The following is a 26675-nucleotide window of genomic DNA, read 5'->3' on the forward strand; positions in this document are numbered from 1 at the left end:
TAGCCATCTGGTATCCATAGACCTTTCTGTGTATGCGGCCTTCAGAATAAGGCCCATAGGAGTACAGCAAAATAATCTGGCTGGATACTGCTCGGTTTGGGCCCTCGACGGCAGCCTGGCTGTGTGGAGGAAATGGTGCTCTTTGGATCTCTGAGTCTGTGATGTAATGTGTGTGTGTGTGCGTTTACATAACATATCTGATCTTCATCTGGACGGACAATGTTCTGAAAGGAGAGTCAGTGTTGCTTGTCGAGTTGCCTTACTTCCGACACACGGTTGGGCACACACACTAAGCACATGTGCATGCATGGTGCCAGTTCACAGAATTTAATAGGGCAGCTTTAAATGGCTTCAGCTTCCCATTTCACTCAAATATAGCAGTTTTACTCTGCAGCAGTGGGCATGCCATTAAGTTAAAGCTAGCTCAGGCTACTGTTATTTTATGTAGCTCATACATAAAAGAACAATAGAATCAAGTGAAATTCAGAAACATTTGGTTTGCTTGTATGAGTGGTATGGTACTTATCTGGCTAGGTGGATCATATCCAATACTAGATATGTAGAATTGCCTCAGGAAATTAATATTCATTTTATTTCATACAGTACATATTACAAATGTTTTGGCACATCTGTCTATAACACACTTCACTCTCTTAAATTACTTCAATAAACAATGTCATGATAGTCTCTAATTAATACTTTTTACTGTACATTGATAAAACAAAATAAAAAGGCAATCTTGGTGCTTCAATTCACATTTGTCTACCCTTTGCTCCACTGCAAAATTAGGCCAAAGCAGGATCCAGTCCAGGGCAAAGTCAAGTCAGTTGGACATGCCACGATGTCACCTCCGTTGTGTTCATCTCTGTCTATGACAGTCTGCCTCGGTGACCCGTCACCGTTCGTGCTTCGACATGCTTTCTCCCCTCTCCACCACGGCCACGCCGTTCCTCAGCTCCTTCCGGGTCATGTCTAAGAAGAACTCGGCTATGACAGGACAGTGGTCGGACGCCACCCCGCCCCACGACCAGTTGTCAGGTATCCAGGGGTTGGTCAGGCCCTCCCGCACCACCTGGCAGTGACCTGCAGGGGGCAGCACATACACACACACAGATGCAGAAGGGTCGGACGGTAACAGCCAGGGACAGGAAGATGAAGTGTGCCATGATACAATTCGGATTAAATTCCCAGTGGGACTAAAAATACCCCATTGCCAACCCTGCAACGCTAACCGACGCATCAAAAGCTTGGAGTTGAGACCAAGATGCATGTTCATTGTTATAAATAGTGGGTATGACTAGAATGGTATGAACGCTATATATTGTGAAACACACAGTTCCCTGCTGAGACACGGAACAGACAGACCCACATAAGCAGACCTACCTGCATATATTTTCTTCAGTGACTTGCTGACCCAGATGTTATCCAGGCAGAGGGAACCCTGGGGGGAGCGGGTGCTGATGTTGGTGAACATGTTGGGGGCCAACAGGGGGCTCAGCCTCGCCTTCCTCAGCTGGTCCAGCTCACTGCTTTGGGGCGGCATGCCAAAATCCCCCAACACCACCAGATCCTTCTCATCTAGAGCGAGGAAGAGAGGGACAAAGAGCATGGGACACTGACCGATGGAGAGGGCAGGTGCATCTGGTACAGAATGCTGCGAGGAAGTCAGTAGACCTCCAGAAAAGGGTGGTAAAAAAATAAATAATGTTATGGGTATAGTAATATCTTCATTTCAACGCAGCTGACATATGGAAGGTAACTAAGTTTAACAAATAACACTGAAAGATTACACTTTCAAATCATTCTGGCAATTCAAATAGAAATGCAATTGCCTCATGCAAGAACCGTTATTACACCCCTACCCTAACCGCTAAAATGTCATTATGAACCAAAACAGATGCAAATCATTTGAATTACAAGTAACTCTGAGGCTTTAGCCTTCAATATAATTGGCATTAACCATTCAGCTATGCAGTTACGTCATGCCAAGATCAAAATAGCTTGTTGAGGCCCTCAGAAGAAACACGGTTGATGACTCTTGGGGGGAAAAAAATAGAACCATTTCCAAGCTATTTGAGGTCAATAATGCCACTGTACGACAAACAAGCCACCGGCCGTGGAAACCAAATTCAGTGCAAGCTGACTGAAAGACAGTGAAGGGCTCCTGGTTGGCACAGTGGTCTAAGGGCGTTTTTGTTGGTGCCAAGCTGTCCTCCAGTGTGTGTTTGTGCTTTGACTGTGCCACTGGCTGAAGTGTGTCATCTCCTTGACTCATCACGCTTTAGAGATTCCCTCAGGCAGGTCGGGCGCCTACAAAACGAGGATTCTGATTGGATGTGCAGAGTGAGAAAGAAAAAAAAAAAGCTTAATGTCTTGGCACGGCTGCCTGTGAGAAAGACAAGCTGCAAACATCAACTTTCCTGAGCCGGATGGGCGTTGCTGCAACGGGTCAGGGTTGTACGCCCAACTGGATTTCACCAAAAAAGAATGTCCTAAATTAGTAAATCACTTAAATGTTTCATGTCTAATGTTTTTTGTTGAACAGATTATTGCAAAGTGTATTTTTTCAGCGTTATTTGTCGTAAAAGGAAACATCAGGGAGTGTACTTCTTCACAACACCATACATGCTGTGCACTGGTCCCTATAAAAATGATCACCTCAATGAATCCATTAAACCACAAAGCAAATAAGAGGAGGTGATAGGGAGAAGGGAGGAACGAGAAGACACGAGGTAACGGGTGGAAGATAATGGGAGAGTGGTGGAGGTGAAGAGGAGGGAGACGGAGGAAAATACCCTCAAGGACCTAGAACCTTGATGCTGACCTTTCAGTGTGTTCTGGACGGTGGAGGTCAGTCCCTGGGCCTTGACCTCCTCAGAGTTGTGGTTCTTCCCATTGGACTCCCCAGCACCAGGCACGGATGGAGCTCTCAGGTGAACATTGACCACTGTCAACTCTGTTGATCCAACCTAGTCACATATTAACCATTAGAATTATTGTTAGTCTTTCTAGCTGGGTATCATATGGTTATAAAAGTAAGATAAGATCATTAAAGACCAGTAAAATGAGTCATATGTTGTCCCAGTCATTTTATGATAGTCATTTCAAGCCAAACACATTCTCTCCTTGTCAACTTACAATAAAGTGGGCCAGGTATGGCCAGGCGTGGGGGTGTTTCCCATTACCGTTGACAACAGGACTCTCCAGGATAAAAGCATTTTTCAGGTCTATCCCAGAAGAGCTATCCCACAGGAATCCTGAATAACTGACTCCCTGAAGAAATAATAAGAATGGACTGAGTCAGAGGAATAACTGACTCCCTGAAGGAATAATAAGAATGGACTGAGTCAGAGGAATAACTGACTCCCTGAAGGAAAGAAAAGGGAATGGACAGTCAGAGCAATAACTGACTCTCCTGTGAAAAAGACAGGAGGCCAGAAAGTGTTCAGGATGTCCTTAAACCAGTGCTGGAGTCAATGTCATTTTCAGAGAACTTCCCAAAGCTAGACCACGATTATATCACTAAGGCCCTACATTTTTTTGGACCAAACTTCTCTAAATATAAAGAGGCTGGGGATGTCTGGCCTATATACATTTAGATGATGCCTTAGATAAAGTCATGGCTGTTTCCTCAGTTTTCCTCTCTGATAGTTGATTGTCAACTCTCACCCAGAGGATCTGGAGGGAAACATTTTGGGTTAGGGAAGCAGGCAGTTAAGAGAGAGGGGGTGGCCATTTTCAGTCATACCTAGAGTCCAGATTGATAATATGTGTGTCTGTTTGTGAGGTTTTAGGCAAGAGACAATGAGAACGAGAGATAGAAAGAGACAGACAGACTGGCAGAAAGACACAGACAGACAGGGGAGTCATGTATAAGAAAGGGCAAATAACAAGGACACTGCAGTCGAGCCCCAGACAAAATATGGAGAAAGTCAATGAAGCTTTTTAAACCGTGTGCAGCCAACAGAAACACACACACACACACACACACACACACAATGAATCAAATTGAACTCATGCATCCCTCCCCACCACCAAAAGGCATTATAAAAACTAATTGAATCATGCAGTTTTACAGGGAACAGATCATTGTAGCAGCAGCAGCAGTTTACTGTCACTGAAATCTGGCAACCTTGCATACAGGACCAAACCCATCCTGACATCGCTGAGCTGAGTTACGTCGGAATAACAAGTGGATACCAGTTTTGTTTTACACCCAAGTATGTCAACATATTTCAATATAACTTAATACCTGAACTACAACCCTGTTTCCAGAAAAGTTGGGACACTGTAAAATGGAAATAAAAACAGAATGCAAAGATGTGTAAATCATTTAAATCCTATATTCAATAGAAAATAGTACAAAGACAACATTTCAAATGTTGAAACTGAAAGATGTTATTGTTCCTTGAAAAATATATGCCCATTTTGAATTTTATGCTAGCAACACGTTTAAAAAAAAAAGCTGGGACAGGGGCAACAAAATACTGGAAAAGTTGTGTAATGCTAAAAAAGTTAATCTGATCGTACGCCCTTAGGCGTCACTGAATAAAAAACCGACACGATTCTGTAGTGGAAATCAATGCATGGGCTCAGGAACACTTCTGAAAACCAATGTCTGAGAACACCATACGCTGCAGCATCCAGAAATGCAATTGAAAACTATACCATGCAAAGGAACCACACATAAACAACATCCAGAAACAACTTCACTGGGCCTGATCTCATTTTAGGTGGACTGAGGTGAGGATTCTTTTTGGGAATCATGGGAATCATTTTTGGGATGCTGCATCCTACAGGCTAAAGAGGAGAGGGACCATCAGGTTATCAGTGCACAGTGCAAAAGCCAGCATCTGTGATGGTATGGGGGTGCATAAGTGCACATGGTATGAGTGACATGCACTTCTGTGAATGCACCATAAATCCTGACATTTTTTATAGGTTTTGGAGCAACATATGGTGCCATCCAGACAACATGTTTTTCGGAGAAGGCCTTGCTTATTTCAGCAAGACAATGCCAAACCACATTCTGCACATATTACAACAGCATGGCTCTGTAGTAAGAGTCCTGGTGCTAAACTGGCCTGCCTGGCCTACCTCTCGCTCTCTAACGTTCTTGGTCTCTTTCTCACATCTTATCTGAATCAGACCATCCATCTCAATGGTTTACACAACCCAGGAGGCAAGAAGACATTTTTACTGAATATATATGTACTCATTACACTCTCAAACATGACCTTTACAAAGGAGCTGTCGTAAGTGAGCTAATGTAGAACAATGAACACATTTCCTCTTCCAAAACTGACTGCATTGCTGAGAGTTTATTTTTTAGAGGATCCAGGAACTACATGAAAAAATATTAAATAACTCATCAAGCTTGTCTGATACCACAAATAATGTTACTCATTGTAAACATTTGTCACATTATGAAATGAAAAATACAACAAAGGCGACCCCGAACTGTTGAGCAGCTGAAATCGTATATCAAGCAAGAATGGGAAAACACTTCACTTTGAAAACTACAGCAATTGGTCTCCTCAGTTCTTAAATGTTTAAAGAGTGTTGTTAAAAGAAAAGGTGATGTAACACAAATGTAACAAAGTGGTATTTAACACAGTGGTAAACTTTTGTCCCAACTATTCTGAAATGTCTTGCTGGCATCAAATTCAAAATGGGTATATAGTTTTCTCAGAAAAACAATAACATTTCTCAGTTTCAATATTTGTAATGTTGTCTTTGCACTATTGTCTATTCAATATAGGGATTAAATGGTTTGTATATCATTGCATTCTGCTTTTATTAACATATTATGCCGCGTCCCAATTTCTTTGGAAACGGGGTTGTACATCCATCTGTATAAAAAAGAAGATTGTTTTCCAGAGATTTTGCGAGAGGAGAAAAGACAATATATATACACAGTGTAAAAAATATACAATTAACATATTTCAGGCACTAACAATATGAATATATAAACATGAAGATGCTGGTTTAGCGCAAGCAGCAGAGCCTAGTACAGCTGAAGGAAGTCAACAGAGGGAGATTGACAATGTGGCGTCAAACGGAAGGAAGGAGGAAAAAACCGGCGTGACAAAGATGCAATTTATATAGCTTAACAGGAATATAGGATATCAACGAAAATGGACAATAATATTGACTGTGATTAATTATAAAGCTTGATGAGTCATTTAATATTTTTTCATGTAGTTCCTGGATCCTCTAAAAAAAAAAATCAGCAATGCAGTCCGTTTTGGAAGAGAAAATATGTTGCCATTTCTCTATGTTAGTGTTGGCATGTGTGTGTCCAGAGATTTCAGAAACATTATTTGTGGTATCAGACAGGCCTTATGAAATCAGAAAGACATTTTGAACCTTGACCCCTACAAGCCCGAGATCATGGGATCCATTGCACTACGTTAGCTCACTTACGACAGCTCCTTTGTAAAGGTCATGTTTGAGAGTGTAAAGGTCATGTTTGAGAGTGTAATGAGTACATATATATTCAGTAAAAATGTCTTCTTGCCTCCTGGGTTGTGTAAACCATTGAGATGGATGGTCTGATTCAGATAAGATGTGAGAAAGAGACCAAGAACGTTAGAGAGCGAGAGGTAAGAAAAGTAAAAAAGCAAAGTAAGGTTCAACAAATACAAGAAACTGAAAAGAGAATAAAACCTTTGAAAAAAAATAGGTGATCAGCCTCTACCTTGTTGGACAGTCCTGTGGGTTTTTCAGAGACAATACTCTTCCAGATGCCTCGTGGTTCTCTCCACTTCCTCACGCTGGCTAACAAGCCCTGGTTCAGCTCCACACAGAACTGCAACACAACAGAGGGGTCCATATTACCAAACAATAGTTAACTGGACCATATTAACAGTCCAGTATTACATTCTGTGTAGTTGGCATTGCAATGAAGGTTGGCACATATAATACAACCTGGGACTGACTGGCCAAAGTAGGGCATCATCAGCAACTATCAACACAACACTGATTTGTCTCTGCTTGTATTTATCACATGTGAACTGTTCAAAAAATAGCCATAGCAGGTATTTAAAGACAACTGAGAAAAAAAACACTGCTTTGAAGATACTCGAAAGGGATTTAAAAAAAAGAACTGAAACGGACACCATTTGATAAAACATATTGGAAAGAGACTCAAAGAGGAAGTAACCAATTGTATTTCAGGGTGCACCAGACACCGGTCACTAAACCAATTGGCAGCAGAATGGGAGAAATGGGGGAAAAACATCTACCTTCCCTGACTGGCCAGTTGCTAAGTTTTACCATTAGTCTCATACAGAGAGCTTCCCTCCTTTGACATGTGACTTGCCCAAGAACAGCTATTAGCCGAGGTATATAGGCCATATAACGCACCGACTTGTGCCTTATTTCTTAAGTACATCACAGCTGTCATGTCATACAAATTATATGGACACTTTCCTGCCCTTATATTGATAGAATTTGCTTCAGAGTGATTTTTAAATTATAAAAGAGTGACTTACATGAGCAATTCATTTTTTTACTTTGTTGGCTCTGGGATTTGAACAAATGACTATTTGGTTACAGGCACAAAACCCTTCAACACTAGGTTATTGGCGTGTGTTGATCACATTCACTCTCAAACTGGAAGGAGAGCCAGCTTAACCCCAGTGTGAGCACAATCGATAAATACCCCATCACCCTCTCCTACAGGCACTAACTCAGTCTGGCACAGTTTCAAGCAGACCACAATAAATGACGCTAATAACAATGTTTCAAAACGGTAGTCGGCTGAAGACAAACAAAACAGTATTTACTATCGTCATGACGACTGGATCAACAGAAGCAGAGGGAGATGTGAAGATGGATAGAAGGCAGGTCTTCGCAGGAACAACAAACACACAGCTAGCCACAATTAATCCAGCAATCAACCGAAGACACGGGTATACAAAGGGCTTTAGCACACGATGTCTGTGATTGGGCACCCATGTAAAATTACTTATTTAGTTGTATTATAAATTGGGATTGAAATGTATCTACTCAAGTGATTGACACAGCATTTTATTATACTATGGTAGATACATAAGAATAATAAGGTTCAGGCTTCAATCTGTTTTAAACCAAGTACTGGAAATTAATTCACCTCTAAGCAGGTAAATAACCAACAACAAGGCCCCACGCTAGAGTTTATTCCGGAGTGAACTTTTTACTGTCATTTAACAAATCTGTTAATAAAAACTGATGGCCTTAAAACCTTAAATTGATATCTAGAAATTATCATCATGACCTGCCAAAGGTGTTTCTAATGTATTGTCTCAAGGTACTAGGGTATCATTTGTCATTGATTTTTACAAAATGTCTACATTTTTGACTAAAAGATAAATAACAATGTAAAACATTTACACCAAAACATTTGAACCAAGCCCATTGGGTTATACCCTTATTCATTCCACCATACATACATGTTTTAGACAAGGAAAATGGAGCCTTGTTTGTTTTACTCTGGTATCTTATTAAAGTTAATCAGTATCAATCAATATTCTGGACAGTGGGGGATATAAAACACTTTACCTGGTTGCCATGGTGACTGAGGATGTGCAGTGCAATAAAACGGCAGGCGCTGTAAACTGTTATCTTTTTTTTTCTAATCTCTGCTGAATGTGTGTACTGTTGTGTGCGTGTGTGCGCGTACTTTCACTTCCATAGGGTACTTCCTCAATGGCTGACTGGCTTCTACAGCTCTGTTACAGTTCTTACTGTCAGTCTACTCTGCAGTAAGTTTTTCAAGACGAGCAGAGCCAGGACAATTGGGATTCAAAGCACAAAAACCAAACCTACCTATTCCAAGGAGCTTTCCAGACCCTGTGTGTTTAAAAAAAATGCTGCATTCACCCAAGTATATGAAACACCCACAGGGCTATTATTCAATCTAGGTTTACTTTTATTAAGCAACAGTAGTTAACCCCAGGTCTATCAACCAGCAGGAGTAGAGTAACATGGCCTCCTAATCATCCACTAACCAGCAGGTTACATCACAACACACACCCACAAAATGTAAATGTTTTGCCCTCACTGACAACACATTGAGGGAAAATGTGATTCGCACCTTGCTGGATTTCTCTTCTGACTTTTTAGTTTAAAAACACTCCGCGACCCACCTGGTTCTAGCGCTGTCACTAATTCCCTATTCTGGCCCGTCAGGGGTCACAGGGTTACTAAACAGGCTTTCAGATTTCTGAAGTAATCTTACATGATTATATTAAACCATTCAGGTTAGAACTGGAGTAGGCTTACAAAGATGATTTGGGAGACAAGTCCAAGTTAATTATATTATTTTGTGTCTTGCTTATAACTAAACATACATTGATTGTGGGAACTGATGTTCTGCCTGTGTGCTGTAGGGATAGAAGCTACATTAACTACTGAGATTTGTGGCTAACAATTATGTTAAAGACATAGCTACTCATTTAAACTGCAAGTTTACTACAACCACGCTTAATAGGGATCTGTTTTTATCAGTCTTTAAACAGCTTAAACAAAGGTCAGTTCATGGTTACTTTTGCGGTTATTCTGGCTAGTTGGTAAACATTTTCTAAATCAAACTGCGTTCATTGAAATAATGACCGGATTTAATGCAAAGTTAAATAATGCATTTGCCTCTTGAAATGAAAAAGTTATTTCTGCTGGTAAACGAGTGATAATGGTCAAAGGCAATAAAATGTACTGATATATACACATAGTTGTACATTTTTATGAGCTTGGGTCCCCAGAAAGAAAATCTTTATTTGGGCCCTGAGCTAAAAAGTTCTAAGAACCCTGCATAGAAACAGCTGGTAAACAACATAAGATCACAAGACTAACCTTTCAGGGAAAAAGATCCATCATGTCATAGCAATTCACCACAAACCACACAGTTCCTTAGCTACAAACCAGAACAAGAAAACAGTAACTAAGTCTGCTACATATGCTGAGTGTGACTAAACAGTGAAAAATTGAACCGTTAGTTAATATGCTGCCAAATGAAACTGTTAGTTTGGCCAGTGTGACAATGTGTGCTTCATGATGCAGCACCACAGATGGAGATGTGACGTCATGAGACGTGGGGAACATACTAGCAGAGACAAAAAAGATGATGAGATTATGGTATGAATCGTTTGATGTACAGTAGGTATGCAGTTACAAGTCATGCCAATTCAATATACAGTCGACCAGATCATGTCAATCAACATGTATGCTCACGTTTTACGTTGTTTCCATCAAAACCTAGCTTTACAATTTTATCTTGCTGGTCTAATCAGAAAGTAAAAGGCAGGTCCATTGGTCAATAGGACGGGCTCCCAGAAAAGGCAATTTCATTATTGGGATTGTCGGAACATTTCAAGTAGGGGAATTGCACTGGGGAGTTGAAGAATCACCTCAGGGAGTTGTGGAATTAGTTGCAGGAATGAAGGACTAAGACATGGAAGCCATGTTAGACACGTGACAGAGACAGTCCTACTGCTGGAATACAGATATTTGTCTGTCAATTAAACACACACACACACACACACACACACACACACACACACACACACACACACACACACACACACACACACACACACACACACACACACACACACACACACACACACACACACACACACACACACACACACACACACACACACACACACACACACACACACACACACACACACACACACACACACACACACACACACACACACACACAGGTGGGGCACAGCACCCTGGGACCCTTCACAAACACCAGCAGTCAGAGGGCCAGTCTATGTGGCTTTTATATACATATATAAAAAACGATGTGAGAAGCATGTCATCTGATGGCTCCATACCAAACAAACCAGCCACCTCCTTTATTTTGTGTGAATTTGATTTAAATTATAGATATTCTGAAACGGCTCAGCCTAAATCTCCTCTCATTCTATGGTGACAATGACATCCTTGTTTGCCGTGTACTTTGGAAGCATTGGAATTAGTCCCTGGCAGCTTCAACAGGAAGTACATGCAGTCACAGTGTTAGGGTGAGGGCCATCGTGTCTTGAAGTGTTTTTGAACTCAACAAAAAGAGCAGATGGGTGTTCATCAACAAGACTGTACGAACCGTGTTTCTGTTCAGATGCATCGCAAAAGACACGAATGAGATTTGCAAGGTTATGCATTGTAAGTTAAATCTGCTTTGGGAATATGAACCCATCAAGGTTAGACCTTTTTGGGAAGTCATTTATTTAATGAGTTTACTTAAGATTTAATGACAGTGGGTTATTTAGATTAGGCTACCATTATAACTATCCCTTTTAACTATTTGAGAATGCAAACAAATTATAACAATTTGCAATGGAGCTCTGATGTTACACACAATTGCGATTTTATCAGAAACCACAGATTTAAGAAGCGAAATAATTTGAATCCCGACCATTCACATGTAGTGATTTACTGCCTGTCCACACTGCAGAGATAGAGGGAGGAAAAACACAATCTGTGGAAGAATACAGATAAATAAAAGGGACAGACAGCCCCTTTCTCTAGCAAACACCTTTAGCACTAACCTCAGTCATGAAAATCTCAAACCCGTCACAGGCACCTCCCTCAACCCACTGCAGTTTGCTTATAGCGCTGACGTCTGTAGATGACGCCATCAACATTGGCTGAAACAATATCCTCCAACACCTGGACAACCTAAACATACTGTTGCTGGACTTCAGCTCTGCCTTCGACACAAATCATCCGCAAACTATTACAACTACACCCAGCTAAATGTTGTGGAACATTTATTTAATCTTTATTTTTCATTATTCTGTTAGACTAGGGCAGCCCCATTGGTCAGTGGATCACAGACTTCCTGACCGATGAGAAACAACTTGTGAAGATGGGTCAGCACATTTAAGACTCTTGGTCCCTCAGCAAGGATGCGTGCAGTTACCAGTGATCTAACGACTGTACCTCCAACAACACTCACAGATCACAAGTTTGCAGATCTCACCACTCGTGTTGATGTCATCTCTGAAGTCGATATGTCCATGTTCCACAGACGGATCAACCAGCTGGGTGGTCCAGTCAAAAATATCACAGACAGAATTGTGGTGCTGGTGTTTGACTTCAACAAATATGCCCCACATCTAAGTTAAAAGTGAAGGCTCATGCGTTAGTTCAGTTAAACCAATCACATCCCTCAACCTCAGGTGAAGCAACAACATCCCACTGATGACCAAGGCGGCACACCAGCTGATGTGATACTGAGAAACATCTCCCATTCATTCCTGACCTGGCTCTACGCATCAGCCCTACTGCTTTTAGTGTCAGCCTGCTGCAATGCATTCAGTCATACAATAGTCAGAGGGTGTCATCCACTGACCTCCATCAAGGACCTATATCACTCCAGGGCAGGGAAGGAAGAAATATCATCATCCACCCCTGCCATCGTCCACCCAGCCAAAGTCACCATGTTCCAGAACATTATCCCCCAGCAGACAGGAAGTACAGGTCAATTCTTCACCTGTGACGGGGCCCTCAGCAACCGGCCATCTGTCCCACTTTGGTCCTTAAGACTATTCTCAACACATAACGCCACCTCTAGAGTCAATACAGTATCTGCAGTATACTGCACTCCAACACAGTAAATCCACCTGCATCTATATTATAATTCCTGTTTGATGCATGTATATTCCACTCTATATTCACAGACTCATTTAAACACATGATCTCTCTGCCTGTTTGTACATAATGTAAGTCTATTGTCTCACTCTCTCAAACAGCTCCTACGGATTTTGCCAAATGTTTGCTCCAGCACTGACATAAAGACCAGTATCATCTACAGACACATCGGATCGGGACATGGATAGGGTTCCTTCATCACCAATGCATTGCCAGGTACTGCTCTTCAGAAGATACACACACACACACAAATTATCTTCAGACTAGACAGAGGATCTGTATCTATTTAACAGTGTATATTCACCAGAACATCACCTCATATTGTCTTCATCAGGAAGACCCTTTGGTAGACCTTCTCTGATTCTATCCACTGCTAAACATGAAACATATCAACTGATCTAGGTTTTTATATCCATGACTGCTATATTCCCCAAATGTCATGGGCAAAAGTGGAGCATAGACATGGGCTAACCCCTCAGTGTCCTGGAAGCCTACGCAGTTAACGGGTTGAGGATGAGGACGCTAACATTCGCTAATAGAGTAGCAGGCATTCTAGCGATGTGCGGCATACCCGGACAGCGTCCTCTAACTCTGAATCTCCTAACACTTGTAAAGACACCCGCTCCCTCACTTCACACGTACCACCGTAGCAGCTACTGACTTATTTATAGCGCAGGAAACACAGGAGAGCGGCCTCACAGTTCACACTGGAAATGTAAGCCTGGAAATAGAAAGTAGTTTACATGGCGGGTGCCACAGAGAGAGAGGCAGGGGCAAAGAACGAGGGAGAAATGTGGGAGGGAGAGACAGCATGTTCACACTACAAGCTATTCACTCATGGTCTCTGGAGGACACCCTCTGACCTTTAAATCAAATGTAAACTTGTCACGTAGCCCCCCCGCACAATAATCTCAATTATGTCGCCCCCCCCCCCCCCCACAAAATGTCTCTATAGTATAAATAGTAACAGCAGAACATATCTAAATACATTTTCCTAATAGCAAAACATTTTTAGTTTTTGTGTTCCAGTATATTTTTATGTGACTAGATTCCTATTCTGATCAGGTTATATGGTCTGAAAAATAACAATTGATCACATTCCATTTTCTCAGAACATAAATAGACAATCATTAATTTATATATTTAGGGTGACGGAGGCCGCAACTTTTCAGTCGCAGCTTCTTTAATGATCTGTATGGTACTCATACAAATGAAACCTGGCCTGTTGAAATATTCTAAGGTAGGCCTTCATTTTTCATAGATAATCACTGGCTGTAAGCAAATCAGGATTTTTTGTGGAAGCAACATTTTATGAACGTAGCTTAAAGTGGACAAGCGAAACCCTTCAACTGCCTGCACTTGCTCCTGAATTGCTGCATTATTCAAGAGTTTTGCCAGGGTTTCTTGGCATTATTTAAAACATGTAAAATGGAGGAAAAATCACTTGCATAGGTCAAGTAGTACTTTAAAATAACATGCTTAATCTACAGGTCAGTTGCTTCCATGACAACTGCACTACAACTTCACGGTACAGCCGGAAAACAAGAACACTTCTGGTAAATGTGGAGATTAGGGGATCATTTATATTATGGGAGAATAGAACTGTAGATGCAATCATCTCAGTATTCACTATCATTTCCATAGCATTTGATGCTTACATTGGTATGTTCAAGACATTTTCTTCGATATGTCCTGGACAACGTATTGTATCGTGTATAAGCCCTAACTGGTGGGGGAAACGGAGACGGCCCAGTGACACCTCGTTACACTTAGATTATAGTTTAGTGGTGAACTAATGGAAACAGACAGGAATCAATAACAACAGTGAATTGAACCTACTGCAGTGAAGAGAAAGTCCCTGCACTGTACCTTGTCAAGGGCCTCCCGGTCCACCAGGTCTTGGACTGCCAGTAACTTGATGCTGGAAAAAGAGAGAGAAGATTGTGTGAGACATGGATGCATCAATAAAACAGTGGAGAAACACCCTTGTTATCCAAGCTGGCCTTTTTGTTATTACTAGTCATATGATAGGGTAGAATACACACCGGTTCTGGTATTAAAAGAGACAAATGCATTATTTACACAACAACCACAACTGTTTGGGGATAGGGAGGGGGGTGCCTCCCTCCACATCCAGGATCAGCATGACTCTACAAGACAATGTGACTCATGCTTTTCCACTGAGGGACAAGGTAATAACAAACAAGGCAACAGTAAACATATCGTCCTCCACCAATGATGCACTGCATCCCTGGGCCAATTTGTTACAACACGAATACCCTTTATTTCCCCAGAGGTCTCCATTTCCCATCTGGGGTAGGTGGGTAGGATGCCAGTGTGGGCTGCCTCGTCTTATTTTGCTCTAGCAACTCCTTGTGATAGGTCAGGTGACTGCAAGCTAAATTGAGGTTGTTGGCTGGAGAACATACTTAAAACGTGCTTACGTACAAATGACCTGATGGAACACATGAACACCGGTCAGCACCAATCCCAATACCGTTGAAGCAGTGACATAATCCCCCTAATTCAGGGCACCAAAAGTACTGTGAGAATTTCCTACATAGAGCCCCATACGTGAATCCTCAACTCATGTGATGTAACGAAACATGGATCAAGGATATCGACAAATCATTCAAATATCCAGATAAGAAGGAGGAGTAGACTTTGGACTTCAAGCCCAGGAGATTTAATGTAAAAGCGTATTAGTGCAGACATAAGGGGAACTTACTTTACAGTCCCATGAACATTTATCTGTTTACTTTCTAATCGTTTTTTCCAGCCAAACTAGTCAGCGTAATAAAAAAGGAATGAATTGCAAAGCATAAGCACTCTTCTCTCCCTTTCCAGCTCTACATTCTCTCCTAATACTCTTCCTCCTGTCAGTCTTGCAGTCTCCCCCTCTCTGCTTCCTCTCCCCTATTCTCCAACACTTCTGCACACACACTTTGTTTTTATCTCAAGTCATTTAGATCCACAGCACCGCTGGCTATTAACAAAATGAGCAAACCGAACATTCCTCATTCATTCACTGACTCAGCCAGAAAAATGGAGTGGGCCCAAGAGAAGCCTAATTAGGTAATAGGACGACAACAGTTCAACGATTTAGCTTCAAGTGAGGTCTTACACTAGATTGGTCAACACCTGTAACAGAAGAGCTAATAATTAAATACGATCGGGGTATTTCACAGGTGGACTCACTCACACACACAAACTATAATTGTGAGGATCAACTGCTTCATATCTATGAGTGCCCCGCCAGATCATTATAAAAATACATTTTAACAGATTGGTTTCATTCATAAAATGGAGTAATCTCCAGATTTATTGTTCCCCTTGGTAAACGTGCAATTAAACAATGTCATTGTAATTTATCAGCTTGAGCTTAATAAAAATGGTATATATAACAGCGGTAAATGTTTTAAAAGCAAAAATGTCTTAAGACATATCTTTCTCAAAACTTATTGCCACACCTGTAATTATTATTTTGTGGACCCTCCCCTTGCCAAGGACGCAGCACAGAGTATTCACAAATGAGGAGGGAGAACACATAACAAGGGATCTGAGACCATTAATCTATGCAAAATCTCTCTCCAGATCTATCAGATTCATGGTCCTTGCTTGTGGACTCTACTCTTCTGCCTACCCAACAGATTTTCAAAATGGGTTTGGATCAGGAGACTGGAATAGCTTTTGCAAGATCTCGATTCTGTGGTGAGTGAGGAAATTTGTGTGGAATAGCAGGAATGCATTGAATCAATGAACCAAATAAACAGTCTAGCCTCCTGGCAGAAGCAGACAGATCATGGTCAAAAATCTCCTAGTACTTAGAGTCCATGTTGCCATCCTAACAAGGTACCCAGGGCCTTTGGAAGCAAAACAGCTCCACAACATCACAGATCCACCACCATACTTCACAGTATAGGAAATAGGTTATTTTTTGCATGAGCTTCCCTCTGTTTATACCAAACCCACTATGGTGTTTGTGGACAAAAAGCTCTATTTTTGTATCATCTAACCCTAGAATGATTTACCTTTCAAACCATCCTCCTAATGACTTAGATGAACTTTAATATATCTTTGCAATTTGACCATTTGAGCAATTTTACCTCAATTTAAAAGTAATACACACACACACACACACACACACACACACACACACACACACACACACATACATAAATACATACATACACCGATCAGCCATAACATTATGACCACTGACAGGTGATGTGAATAACACTGATACTCTTGTTATCATGGCACCTGTCAGTGGGTGGGATATATTAGGCAGCAAGTGAACATTCTGTCCTCAAAGTTGATGTGTTAGAAGCGGGAATAATGGGCAAGTGTAAGGATCTGCGCAACATGGACAAGGGCCAAATTGTGATGGCTAGAAGACTGGGTCAGTGCATCTCCAAAACTGCAGGCCTTGTGGGGTGTTCCTGGTCTTCAGTGGTCAGTACCTATCAAAAGTGGTCCAAGGAAGGAAAAGCGGTGAACCGGCGACAGGGTCATGGGTGGCCAAGGCTCATTGATGCACGTGGGGAGTGAAGGCTGGCCCGTGTGTTCCGATCCAACAGACAAGTTACTGCAGCTCAAATTGCTGAAAAAGTTAATGCTGGTACTGATAGAAAGGTCTCAAAACACAAAGTGCATCACAGTTTGTTGCGTATGGGGCTGCATAGCCGCAAACCAGTCAGGGAGTCCATGCTGGCCCCTGTCCACTGCCGAAAGAGTCTACAATGGGCATGTGAGCATCAGAACTGGACCATGGAGCAATGAAAGATGGTGGCCTGGTCTGAAGAATCATGTTTCCTTTTACATCACGTGGATGGCTGGGTGCGTGTGCGTCGCTTACTTGGAGAACACATGGAACCAGGGATGCCTTATGGGAAGAAGGAAAGCCGGCGGAGGCAGTGTGATGCTTTGGGCAATGTTCTGCTGGGAAACTTTGGGTCCTGCCATTCATGTGGATGTTACGTTGACATGTACAACCTACCTGAGCATTCATGCAGACCATTCATAGCAACGGTATTCACCTGATTGCATTGGCCTCAGCAGGACAATGCAATCTGCCACAAAGCAAAAATGGTTCAGGAATGGTTTGAGGAACAAAACAACGAGTTCAAGGTGTTGACTTGGCCTCCAAATTCCTCAGATCTCAATCCAATCGAGCATCTGCGGGATGTGCTGGACAAACAGGTCCAATCCATGGAGGTCCCACCTCACAACTTACAGGACCTGCTGCTAACTTGGTCTTGGTGCTAGATGCCACAGCACACCTTCAGAGGTCTAGAGGAGTACATGCTTCGATGGGCAAGGGCTGTTTTGGTGGCAAAATGGGGACCTATGCAATATTAGGCAGGTGGTCATAATGTTATGGCTGATCTGTATAGCTGAGGGATCAAGCTAATTAACAACAATGACATTTTTTGTCCTTTACTAAGGTGGCCAATCATTCTGTGGGAAACTGTGTTTAAATTCCAGGGTGGGTTACATTAAATATTGAGAGAGCTTTGGTCATCAGATTGTCTCTCTGAGGCCCTTGACCCCTCAGCAGATTTCACAGTCTACTGGATCCATCTTAGCCTCTAGATTTTCACAGCACCGTTAATTCCAAAAACAGGAGTACAACACATGAATATACTGTGCATCAGCGGATAGAAAGGATAGCTAAGTCTAGATTGATTCCAATTACAGTAAACAGCTCAGTCACTCTGGATGTGAATGAGAAGTAGACTGGGAACCTTGGGGCTAGTGCAATTAGTGCCCTGCCACTCTTTATTGGCAACACGTCCCAAATACAGAAGGCAAGTCGTTTTTCCAGACGTTATTCTGCAACATTGCTCTGACTTTGAGCCTTTATGCATCACACTGCATAAGAGCATATGTTTATGCAAATGCAGAAAAACAAATAATGCAAATGTTACCGTTAGCCTCCCATTCTGCTCTGCTCTGTAGGGATTAGGTGGAGGAGGTTCACTGCAGTGCCTCTGCTATTAAAAGAGGAGGGATGGTATGACATGAGGAGCACAAGAGAGTCGAAGACAGGAATGACAGTCCAGATTGACCGAATAAACACAGACCGTACAGTCCATCAAGAGATGAGACAAGTTCACAGTCGGATCAAATTATAGAAAATACTGTGCAACCAATATTTTAGTTGGTGTATATAATGTAATATCAATTAATTGCAGTGTATTTTAATGAGTAGATACGAGTGAAAAATGAATTTTAAAAAAAATGTATGGCCAATATGGACTCATTGGTTCAATAAACTGACTGAATTAAAGGGATCATGTATCAAACCTTTGTTCAGTTATTCTACAATTAGTTTGTAGCCATCGATGGTTCCATAAACAATCGCCCAGATTAGCAAATGCATTTAAATGTCTCTAGTGTATCTTAAAGAACAATATCAGCTAAATCCCAGCGATCCCTGGTGTCTATCATTCTAAGTTAACAGTCCCAGCTGCACTCCAAAGCCAGCAGTATATTTCTAGCTCCTTTGCTTGGGGTCTTGAAATGCCTTGATGCTTTTGCTATAGCTTCAACCCTGCCAACTCCCTAATTCATTAGTAATACATTGTGAAAGAGATCTTGAGGTCTCCGTTTTCACAACAGGAACTGTGCAATCAGAGATTGTGAATAAAAAATAGGTATGGAGCCAGATCGCTCTAGGAAGGAGACACCCCTTCCCATTCCTTGCCTTTCTCTGCAGAATGCTAGATTGCACAAAGAGAGGCTACTATAGCAATGCAATTCATCTTGGCCTTCAGTGAAAGAGGCCATTATAGAAATGGTTCTTGATAGAGACTACTCTGGAGATACAATTCCTCTGGGGCACCAATAAGAGAGGATGCTATAGGATAACATGCCTGTGGAAATGCACTGGCTCCCTGTTCTGATTACATGTGACCTGGCCACAGTGCACAGACAGGACTTGACATTACACTGTGACTGTGGCCGTCAGGAAAATGTCTAAATGTTCATTTATATTTCGCCCAGATTCTCAGGATACACAGATTACCAAAAAGCAATCCGGGCAATGAGCAAAGCCACAGAACTATTAAAATAATAAAAACCGGAAAAATACCTCCGAAGGTAACATACAAAAACATTAAGGCACAACACATGAGCCTATACATCCCATAATAAAAACAAAAAAGGGGCATGCATCAAAGATCAGCCACGGACCTGCTGCGGCAGAGAAACAGAGAACACAGCCTTACCCTGGATGACTTAGAGGAGGGAAAACGAATCCCTCCAGGTGACCGTTACAGTCACACAGACCACATAATTCACCATGTTGGGTTGGGGTCAATTCCATTTCAACTCAGGAAGTACAAAAACATTTACAGTCTAATTACAATTATATTAAATTCGGGACAATCTCACATTTTAAATTGGTGCTGGGTCCACTTTTTTTAAATCGACTGGAATTGCTATGGATTTACCACTGACCCCGTTTACCAGGGTATGAAACCTACTGTGGAATGTACTTATCAGATTAAAGTCTGATAACACTTAAATATAGTTGCCTAACTAAAAGTGCTGAGCAGCAGCACTGAGGTCATGCTGGAATAAAACTGTCTCAAAGGGAACCGTAGCTGTTCAAAATGGAAGTGTGTAAGTGCAGGTTGGTTTGAATAATGCTGATGTAGACCATTAAACGAAAGATGATTGCCACTGACCTCTCCTCAAAGGCAATTTGCTGATATTGTTCATCACAAAATGTAGCCAACAGAGAAATTTTAAGTTTTAAATCAATGCTAATCTGGGTGGTTGTTAATGGCACAACAAATGGGCTACAACCCTCAAACAAGAAGTACAGAAGGTGGACAAAACACCTGGAAACATCACATGGGGGGGTGGGGAAACAAGTGAATTGGAAGAAACTAAATCACAAATACAACTCCAGTTGCAGAGGTCATATAAGATTGCCAATCAGCAGTGACCAAGCCGCAGTGAGAGGTCTGACAATTTGCACTTTGATATTTTAGTATTCAAAGCAACATGAGACAATTAACAGAGTTCCAAAGAGGCCAAATAGTCAGTGCCTATATTGGCCTCCCCTATTACCAGATCTGAACATCAGTGAACGTTTGTGGGATGTTCTGAAGCACAGAGTGCCAAGTAGAATTCTACTTCCTACATCCCTCAAAGAACTGGAGGCTTTTCTTAATAAAGAATGGTGCAGAATCCCACTACACACAGTTCAGGACTTGTATGACAACATTACAAAAAAGACTGATGCATTTCTGATGGCAAATGGCATTGATCTAAATATATATTGTCAAGCGTTTCAATTATTTTGTCTGCCTCCTGTAGTTTAAAGCATAATAGCAAAAACATGGTCCATGCATTTCTTATAAATGCATTGTTCGATTTATCATTATTGCATCAAATACAGCAATTTATCTTTTCCCCACTGTCACGGTCCATCAATGGAACCGGGTTTTGGGTTGTTTGTGGAGCCGTTTAAACTGGTCTTAACTAATGTGTTCCAGTGCAGATTGGTTTGCGAGCTCTGGGCCTGATGGCTGCCAACCTGGCCCTGACAGAAGCAATGTTTTCTGGGTAATGCGTACCTCACTCACTGTCCTTCCATCCCACTGTCCGCCACAAACTGCAGTGCTAATGGAATTTTCCACCCGAACGCCTTCTCCCTCCGTGCTCTTAACACTCTGCATCAGACACACCCACGTAAACAGACTCACACACACAGAGACTGAGAGAGAGTCCGCCACTGATACAGTAGCTCCAACTTTCATTAGGATGCATGTGGCGTTGATGGTCTGAGGCGATGCAGGGTTGATGTAGTTCTTAACGGGTGTGGTAAGGAAAGGTGTGGAGAGGAAGGGATGTGGTGCAGATGAGGTGGGGGGGGGTGTGGTAAGGAGCGGGTGTGATGTGGAGGAAATGGAGAGGGGGTGTGGTTTGGAGGGTGCGTGCTTTGGGTGGAGTGAGGTTGAGAGGGCATGGTTTGGATGGGCCCAGATTGCCCCATGGCAGCCCATTTTACACCGGGACAGAGATCAACAGGGTGAGAGGCAGGCAGCACTCACACCAGGCCCCGGGCTCAACCCTAAACATCTGGCCGTAGCCCAGAGCCACAGGGGCCAGGCTGTCGGTGGGTGGTGGTGTTGGATCTCAACCGCCGTAACTGTCACACCGCTCAACATTCACACACCTCACCAAAGCTCACAGAGCTCTAACACATTTTAATCCTAACACCCGCCTGGAACATCAAGACAACTTCCTTCTGTCAGCTAGCCCAGGACTGCTTAGTGTCATCGTTGGAAGCATATTGGCATAATGCAGAACAGAACGTGTCCACATTAGAAGCTTGAGAAAACACTGGTCATGATACCGGTAATCTATTTAGAAGGAGTCCAGAAGATCTTGGCCAGAGACGGTATGCTGATGATCATGGGATAATTACCTTAGGGGATTGACTACCTAACCTTAAGAGTAGCTGACTACATTGATGTGGTTTTCTGTAATCAGATCATGTCTACTCAGATATGGAACCCATTGTTTGTGTTATCCGGTTCAATCGAATCAGATTATTAACAGTCAGGGTGTTAATGACAGACTTCATTAAAGGAATGTTCCAAAAGGGTTCTAATCTGAACCTCTGTCATCTGGGTTTGACACAGGCCTTGGAATTTGGTGGTGGTAAGGGCTTTACACCATGCAACCAGAACCACCGCATGTTGAATACGGTCTAAAATATACACAGAGAGATGAAACCGGAGTGACAAGTGTGAAGAGCCCTTTAGAGGGCTTTTTAGGCATGATTAGAGGTTCCCTCTGACATGAAAGCACTTTCTAGTTGACTTTCAGGGTGGAAACAATTTTTCCAGTAAGTCTGTGGACAGAAGGGACCTACTGGTGAGACTCTTTAGGATGTCAGTGTGCATTTAAACCTGCTCCACGGTTAACCTTTGACCTACATGGTTACTGGCTTGCACGCATACACAACAGAGAAAAGAGCGAGTTTCAAATACAATTTGATTTTCACAGCAGTTATTGCAAAACACTGACAAACAGACAGAATCCCCTACTGTTATTTTCAAAGAATAAAAAAAAAAGAAAAAAGGGTGAATTCCATAGTGAAAATTGCATAACAAATATCGCAATGCATGGCTCAATAACCATCTTGCAAAATCGCCATTTGCAGCATTTCGTTCGCATTACATTCCCTGACAAGATATATGTCATCCAGAAGACGATTTTATCAAAAGCCACAAACCGCATTCATTTATTTCGTGTACGGGTGTACCCCAGCAGGAATCAAACCCCATGCCATAAACTACCGGGTAAGGCACCGTGACACGCCACAGCGAGCCTCCCGAGTTCATCGTTAACACTGCTGTTCAACATCTCAGATTGTTTGTGTTGCTTCCAGAGATACTCGATGTGCGGGTAGGCCGCGTGTCAGCAGTGCAATTCTAAACATGTCCTGTTCAGCTGAACTGTATTAACCTTCCACTACGCTAGCCTATAGTAACCTCCTTCTTGCCGTCCTGCAGGCAAACTTGCTGTGGCCACTTCCTTGTTCCTTTATGGCTGTCTGTATCTCATTCCTGGTCGGACTGGTTAGTAGGGAGACCAGAAGCTCAGCTGACTCATTACATACAACTCGAAGTGTAGTTCCGCTTTCTTCCTCTGAAGGCACAGGCTGGGCTGGTAGCGGACTGTCTGTCTGTTTAACCTTTGGTTCTGTGTGCTGCGGCCAGTGCAGAGCAGAGGAGTTCATTGAACTCCAGTGGCTTGCTCCCTGCGCTAGCTGGAGGCAGTCCAAGACAGCTCAGCCCACATTGTAAACTCAGCTATCAGCCCGGCTTCCTGCTGGTGAAATACCTCCACAGCTGAGCGGCAAGCTAAAACACAACAACACCCTCCTCGATACCTACCTCGCAATGGCTTCCAGCTTCACCTATCTGCCTTCGCCTCTGTCTCCCTTTATTTCCTGCACCTAGACAGCCCTCCCCACTTCCCTGACCCTCCACCAACACGCTGACGGAACAGGAAAAGGGAGGGCCGATCAGTGCCCATATCAAAGATCTGAAAAGAATGTAACCTCAAAACCAGAGAAGAGCATTTATCTGGACATGAGATTTGGTTTTGAATGCAAGAGTGGGTGGATGAGTGAGTGGCCCTGTCTTGTTTCAGATTAGGGTGGAGGAAGTACTCTGTTAAATGTTTTAACTGTATTTCACGGAAATTGAAGATTTTCTTTACAAAACATAATGCATAAAGCAAGAAACATCATGGAACTCAACAGCTTCTCTGTTGAGTGCGCCAACCCCTCAACCAAATACCCAACCCCTAATCCTAAAACTCACTTTTAACCCCAGAACCTGTTATCCATCTAAGAAATCCTAAACCCAAAATAGCCGGCTAATTTCTCAGCGCCCCCAAGTGTTCCTACACTTGTGAGGACCTGGAGTACTCATACGTAGTGAAACTGGTTACACACCCAGTGGGTGAAGGTGTCCCCCTTTTTGACACCCTGCTGCATCACACTGTGCTGAACAGGGGGTAATTTAAGACAACCCACAGACACTTGGTGTGTCAAGGCAAAGGGTGTATTGTATTGGTCAGATCCACTGACTGCAGAGTGTCTGGCTTAATGAACGGGTCTCTTCCTGAGTGCTCGTGTAACTTCGCAGATAAGAAAGGCCGACTCGGAGCCAAACAAAATCAAGTAATCGTCTTGGATTGATAAATAAAGCTGGTGATTAAACATGCAGGGTGGTGCGTCGGCTGAAGGGTGATGCCAAAAGTATACTGTATTAATTATGTGGTAAGAGGTTGAATTTAGAATCAATCCTAAGAGCATTATAATCACTTCATCCAGTCAACTATTGTTCTTTACCTGCAGAGACGTTTTTCTCTGGGGATACACAAGCATGTATCTTAGGCCAAACTATTGCATTTATTAGGAATACAAGTTTGTCCAGCAGTGGCAACATATTGCATGCCAACTCTGTTATTTTACATGATGTTGAGTCACCACATATTGAAATAACATCTACATTGTAAAATGGACAACTTCAAATATGTCATCAAACTACAAATCAATACTTACTCGTTTTCAAGCAATGTCATACACACGACCTCTTTGACGCCCGGGTTGTTGGCCTTTTCACATGAGCAGTTTTGGAGGTTCCAGGTAGCCACCCTGACAACCGCCTTCCCATCCCGCATCCCCGACGAAGGCTCCACATTAGGCCGCAATGACAATATCTGAGTCGGCCCCCCGGGTGGAAGGTCTAGGTCCTCACTACGGAGACTAAACGACGTGGGGCTCGGGTGAGATTTTGTGGTGCACGTCAACGGAGGGTTGGTATTGGTAGAAGGTGTTCTGGAACGCTCCACGAACACTTGGAAGCGGATTTTGTCCAATAGAGATGAGTTTATGTTGTTGACCCTCACCAAGTCTTCGATGCTTTTGAACGGACCGTTTTCTGTCCGGTATTCTACAATGTTCTTTGCTATTTTATCCGTGATGCCACGGATGCTCATCAGCTGCGCTGGTGTGGCGGTGTTAATGTTCATACCTGTGCTCGACAGGTGGGGTTCGAAGTCTTTACGCAGCGACGAAGGAGAGTGTTGGGATGAACTCGTTCTACTCGAGACACATATTTCCAGTCTGATGACCTCCAGTTTGCCGGCACCAATTCCGCTCACCAGAGCCAAGTCCTCTACCTTTTTAAACCCCGCAATACATTCCCTGTATCTCACGATATTTTGTGCTACCGTGCGGTTCACTCCCGGCAGAGTCATCAGCTCTTCCTCCGTAGCGGTGTTGATATTCAACCTCTCTTGGTTCACGAGGATGTGGTTAAAATTGCACGCTGCGCTAAACTTGCGCGTGCCGTTACTGAAATCCGTCGGGTCTTTAGGTATCGAGCGGTGACACCCTAAATTCCCTCCCATGACTGCGGCTCAGTTTACAGGGCAATCCACCCGGGTTTTCAAAGTCTAGACCGCGGGCAGAGCTGCGAGGGTAGCAGAACCGCGGCAGACGCGCAACGGAGAAAGTAGCCTAGGCTACAGGGTGATTGATCGACTCCTGCTTAGGCAGCCTACATGCCCTAAATGCACATACTGTTAGTTGTGGACGTGACAGTTGCTAATTTACAGACATATGAACAGTGGTATGTTTCATTGAGTCTCTGTATATACGTAATTAATATATTCTACGCACAAGAAATGTTAACGCAGTTTGACTCGGTTCTCTTCGCAGCTCCAATAGCCTACTGAAGTCGTCGGCTGTCCCATTCCAATCCTGTCAAAGCCGTCGGGTGTCAGTTACATTCACCGGAATATTTACTCAAACCATTTTGCCCTCCACAACCGTGAGGATTCGGAGAAGAACTGTCCGATGCTGGTGCAGAGTGTTTGCATCAAACGCGAGCTGCTCTCAACACCACACCAGGGGGGCGTGTCTCTAACCTTACTGACAAATCAGTTTAAGTCCAGAAATCTTCTGCTGCCTGTGTCCTTGAATATTACTTCAGAATTGATGAAGTATGGGCCTATCTACTTTAGATTCGTATGCAAAATGGTTAGAATTACATAGAGAATTTACAAAAATTAAATACCTGTTAACAAAATTAATTTCTCATAAATTTAAAGACGGTTGAAAGGTTTCGTATCCTATATGTTATTATAAACCGTGTGGTTCGAGCCTTGAATGTTGACTGGATATGGAACTGTTAGACATACGTGAAGTTGGTAGAGCATGGCGTTTGCCACAATGTTGTAGTTTTGAATCCTACAGGGGACCAGCACAAGTCGCTCTCTAAATATAAACGTTGTTTACAAAATTATGTTAATATAAATGTTCTTATAAACCTGGTGGTTTGAATCCTGAATGCTTATTGGCTGATATCTGTGGTATACGTAAGCAATAAAGCGCGAGGATGTGTGTCATATGGCCAATATACCACTGCTAAAAGCTTTTGTTACGCATGACGCATTGCGGAGTGCCTTGACAAAGTGCTTAACAG

General features: G+C 42.7%; 1 protein-coding gene across 3 annotated transcripts; it reads right to left on the reverse strand.

Annotated features, from left to right (window-relative positions):
* Positions 1 to 560: 560 nt before the first annotated feature.
* Positions 561 to 26118, reverse strand: eepd1 (endonuclease/exonuclease/phosphatase family domain containing 1). 3 transcript variants are annotated; one of them, XM_010873474.3, is made up of 8 exons: positions 24749 to 26115; positions 14518 to 14569; positions 6701 to 6811; positions 4253 to 4288; positions 3139 to 3273; positions 2825 to 2969; positions 1384 to 1578; positions 561 to 1083 (listed from the first exon to the last, which is right to left on the reverse strand). In XM_010873474.3, exons 1-8 carry the CDS (start codon positions 25597 to 25599, stop codon positions 896 to 898), a joined length of 1713 nt encoding a protein of 570 aa, XP_010871776.2. In that variant the 5' UTR covers positions 25600 to 26115; the 3' UTR covers positions 561 to 895. The 3 variants fall into 3 exon arrangements, with proteins under 3 accessions (XP_010871776.2, XP_010871777.2, XP_019906056.2); XM_010873475.4 differs by lacking the exon at positions 4253 to 4288 and having other exon boundaries at positions 24749 to 26114; XM_020050497.2 differs by lacking the exons at positions 561 to 1083; positions 1384 to 1578 and adding an exon at positions 2066 to 2326 and having other exon boundaries at positions 24749 to 26118.
* Positions 26119 to 26675: the final 557 nt, after the last annotated feature.

Source organism: Esox lucius, chromosome 10 (assembly GCF_011004845.1).
Source record: "Esox lucius isolate fEsoLuc1 chromosome 10, fEsoLuc1.pri, whole genome shotgun sequence".
Lineage (NCBI taxonomy): Eukaryota > Metazoa > Chordata > Actinopteri > Esociformes > Esocidae > Esox > Esox lucius.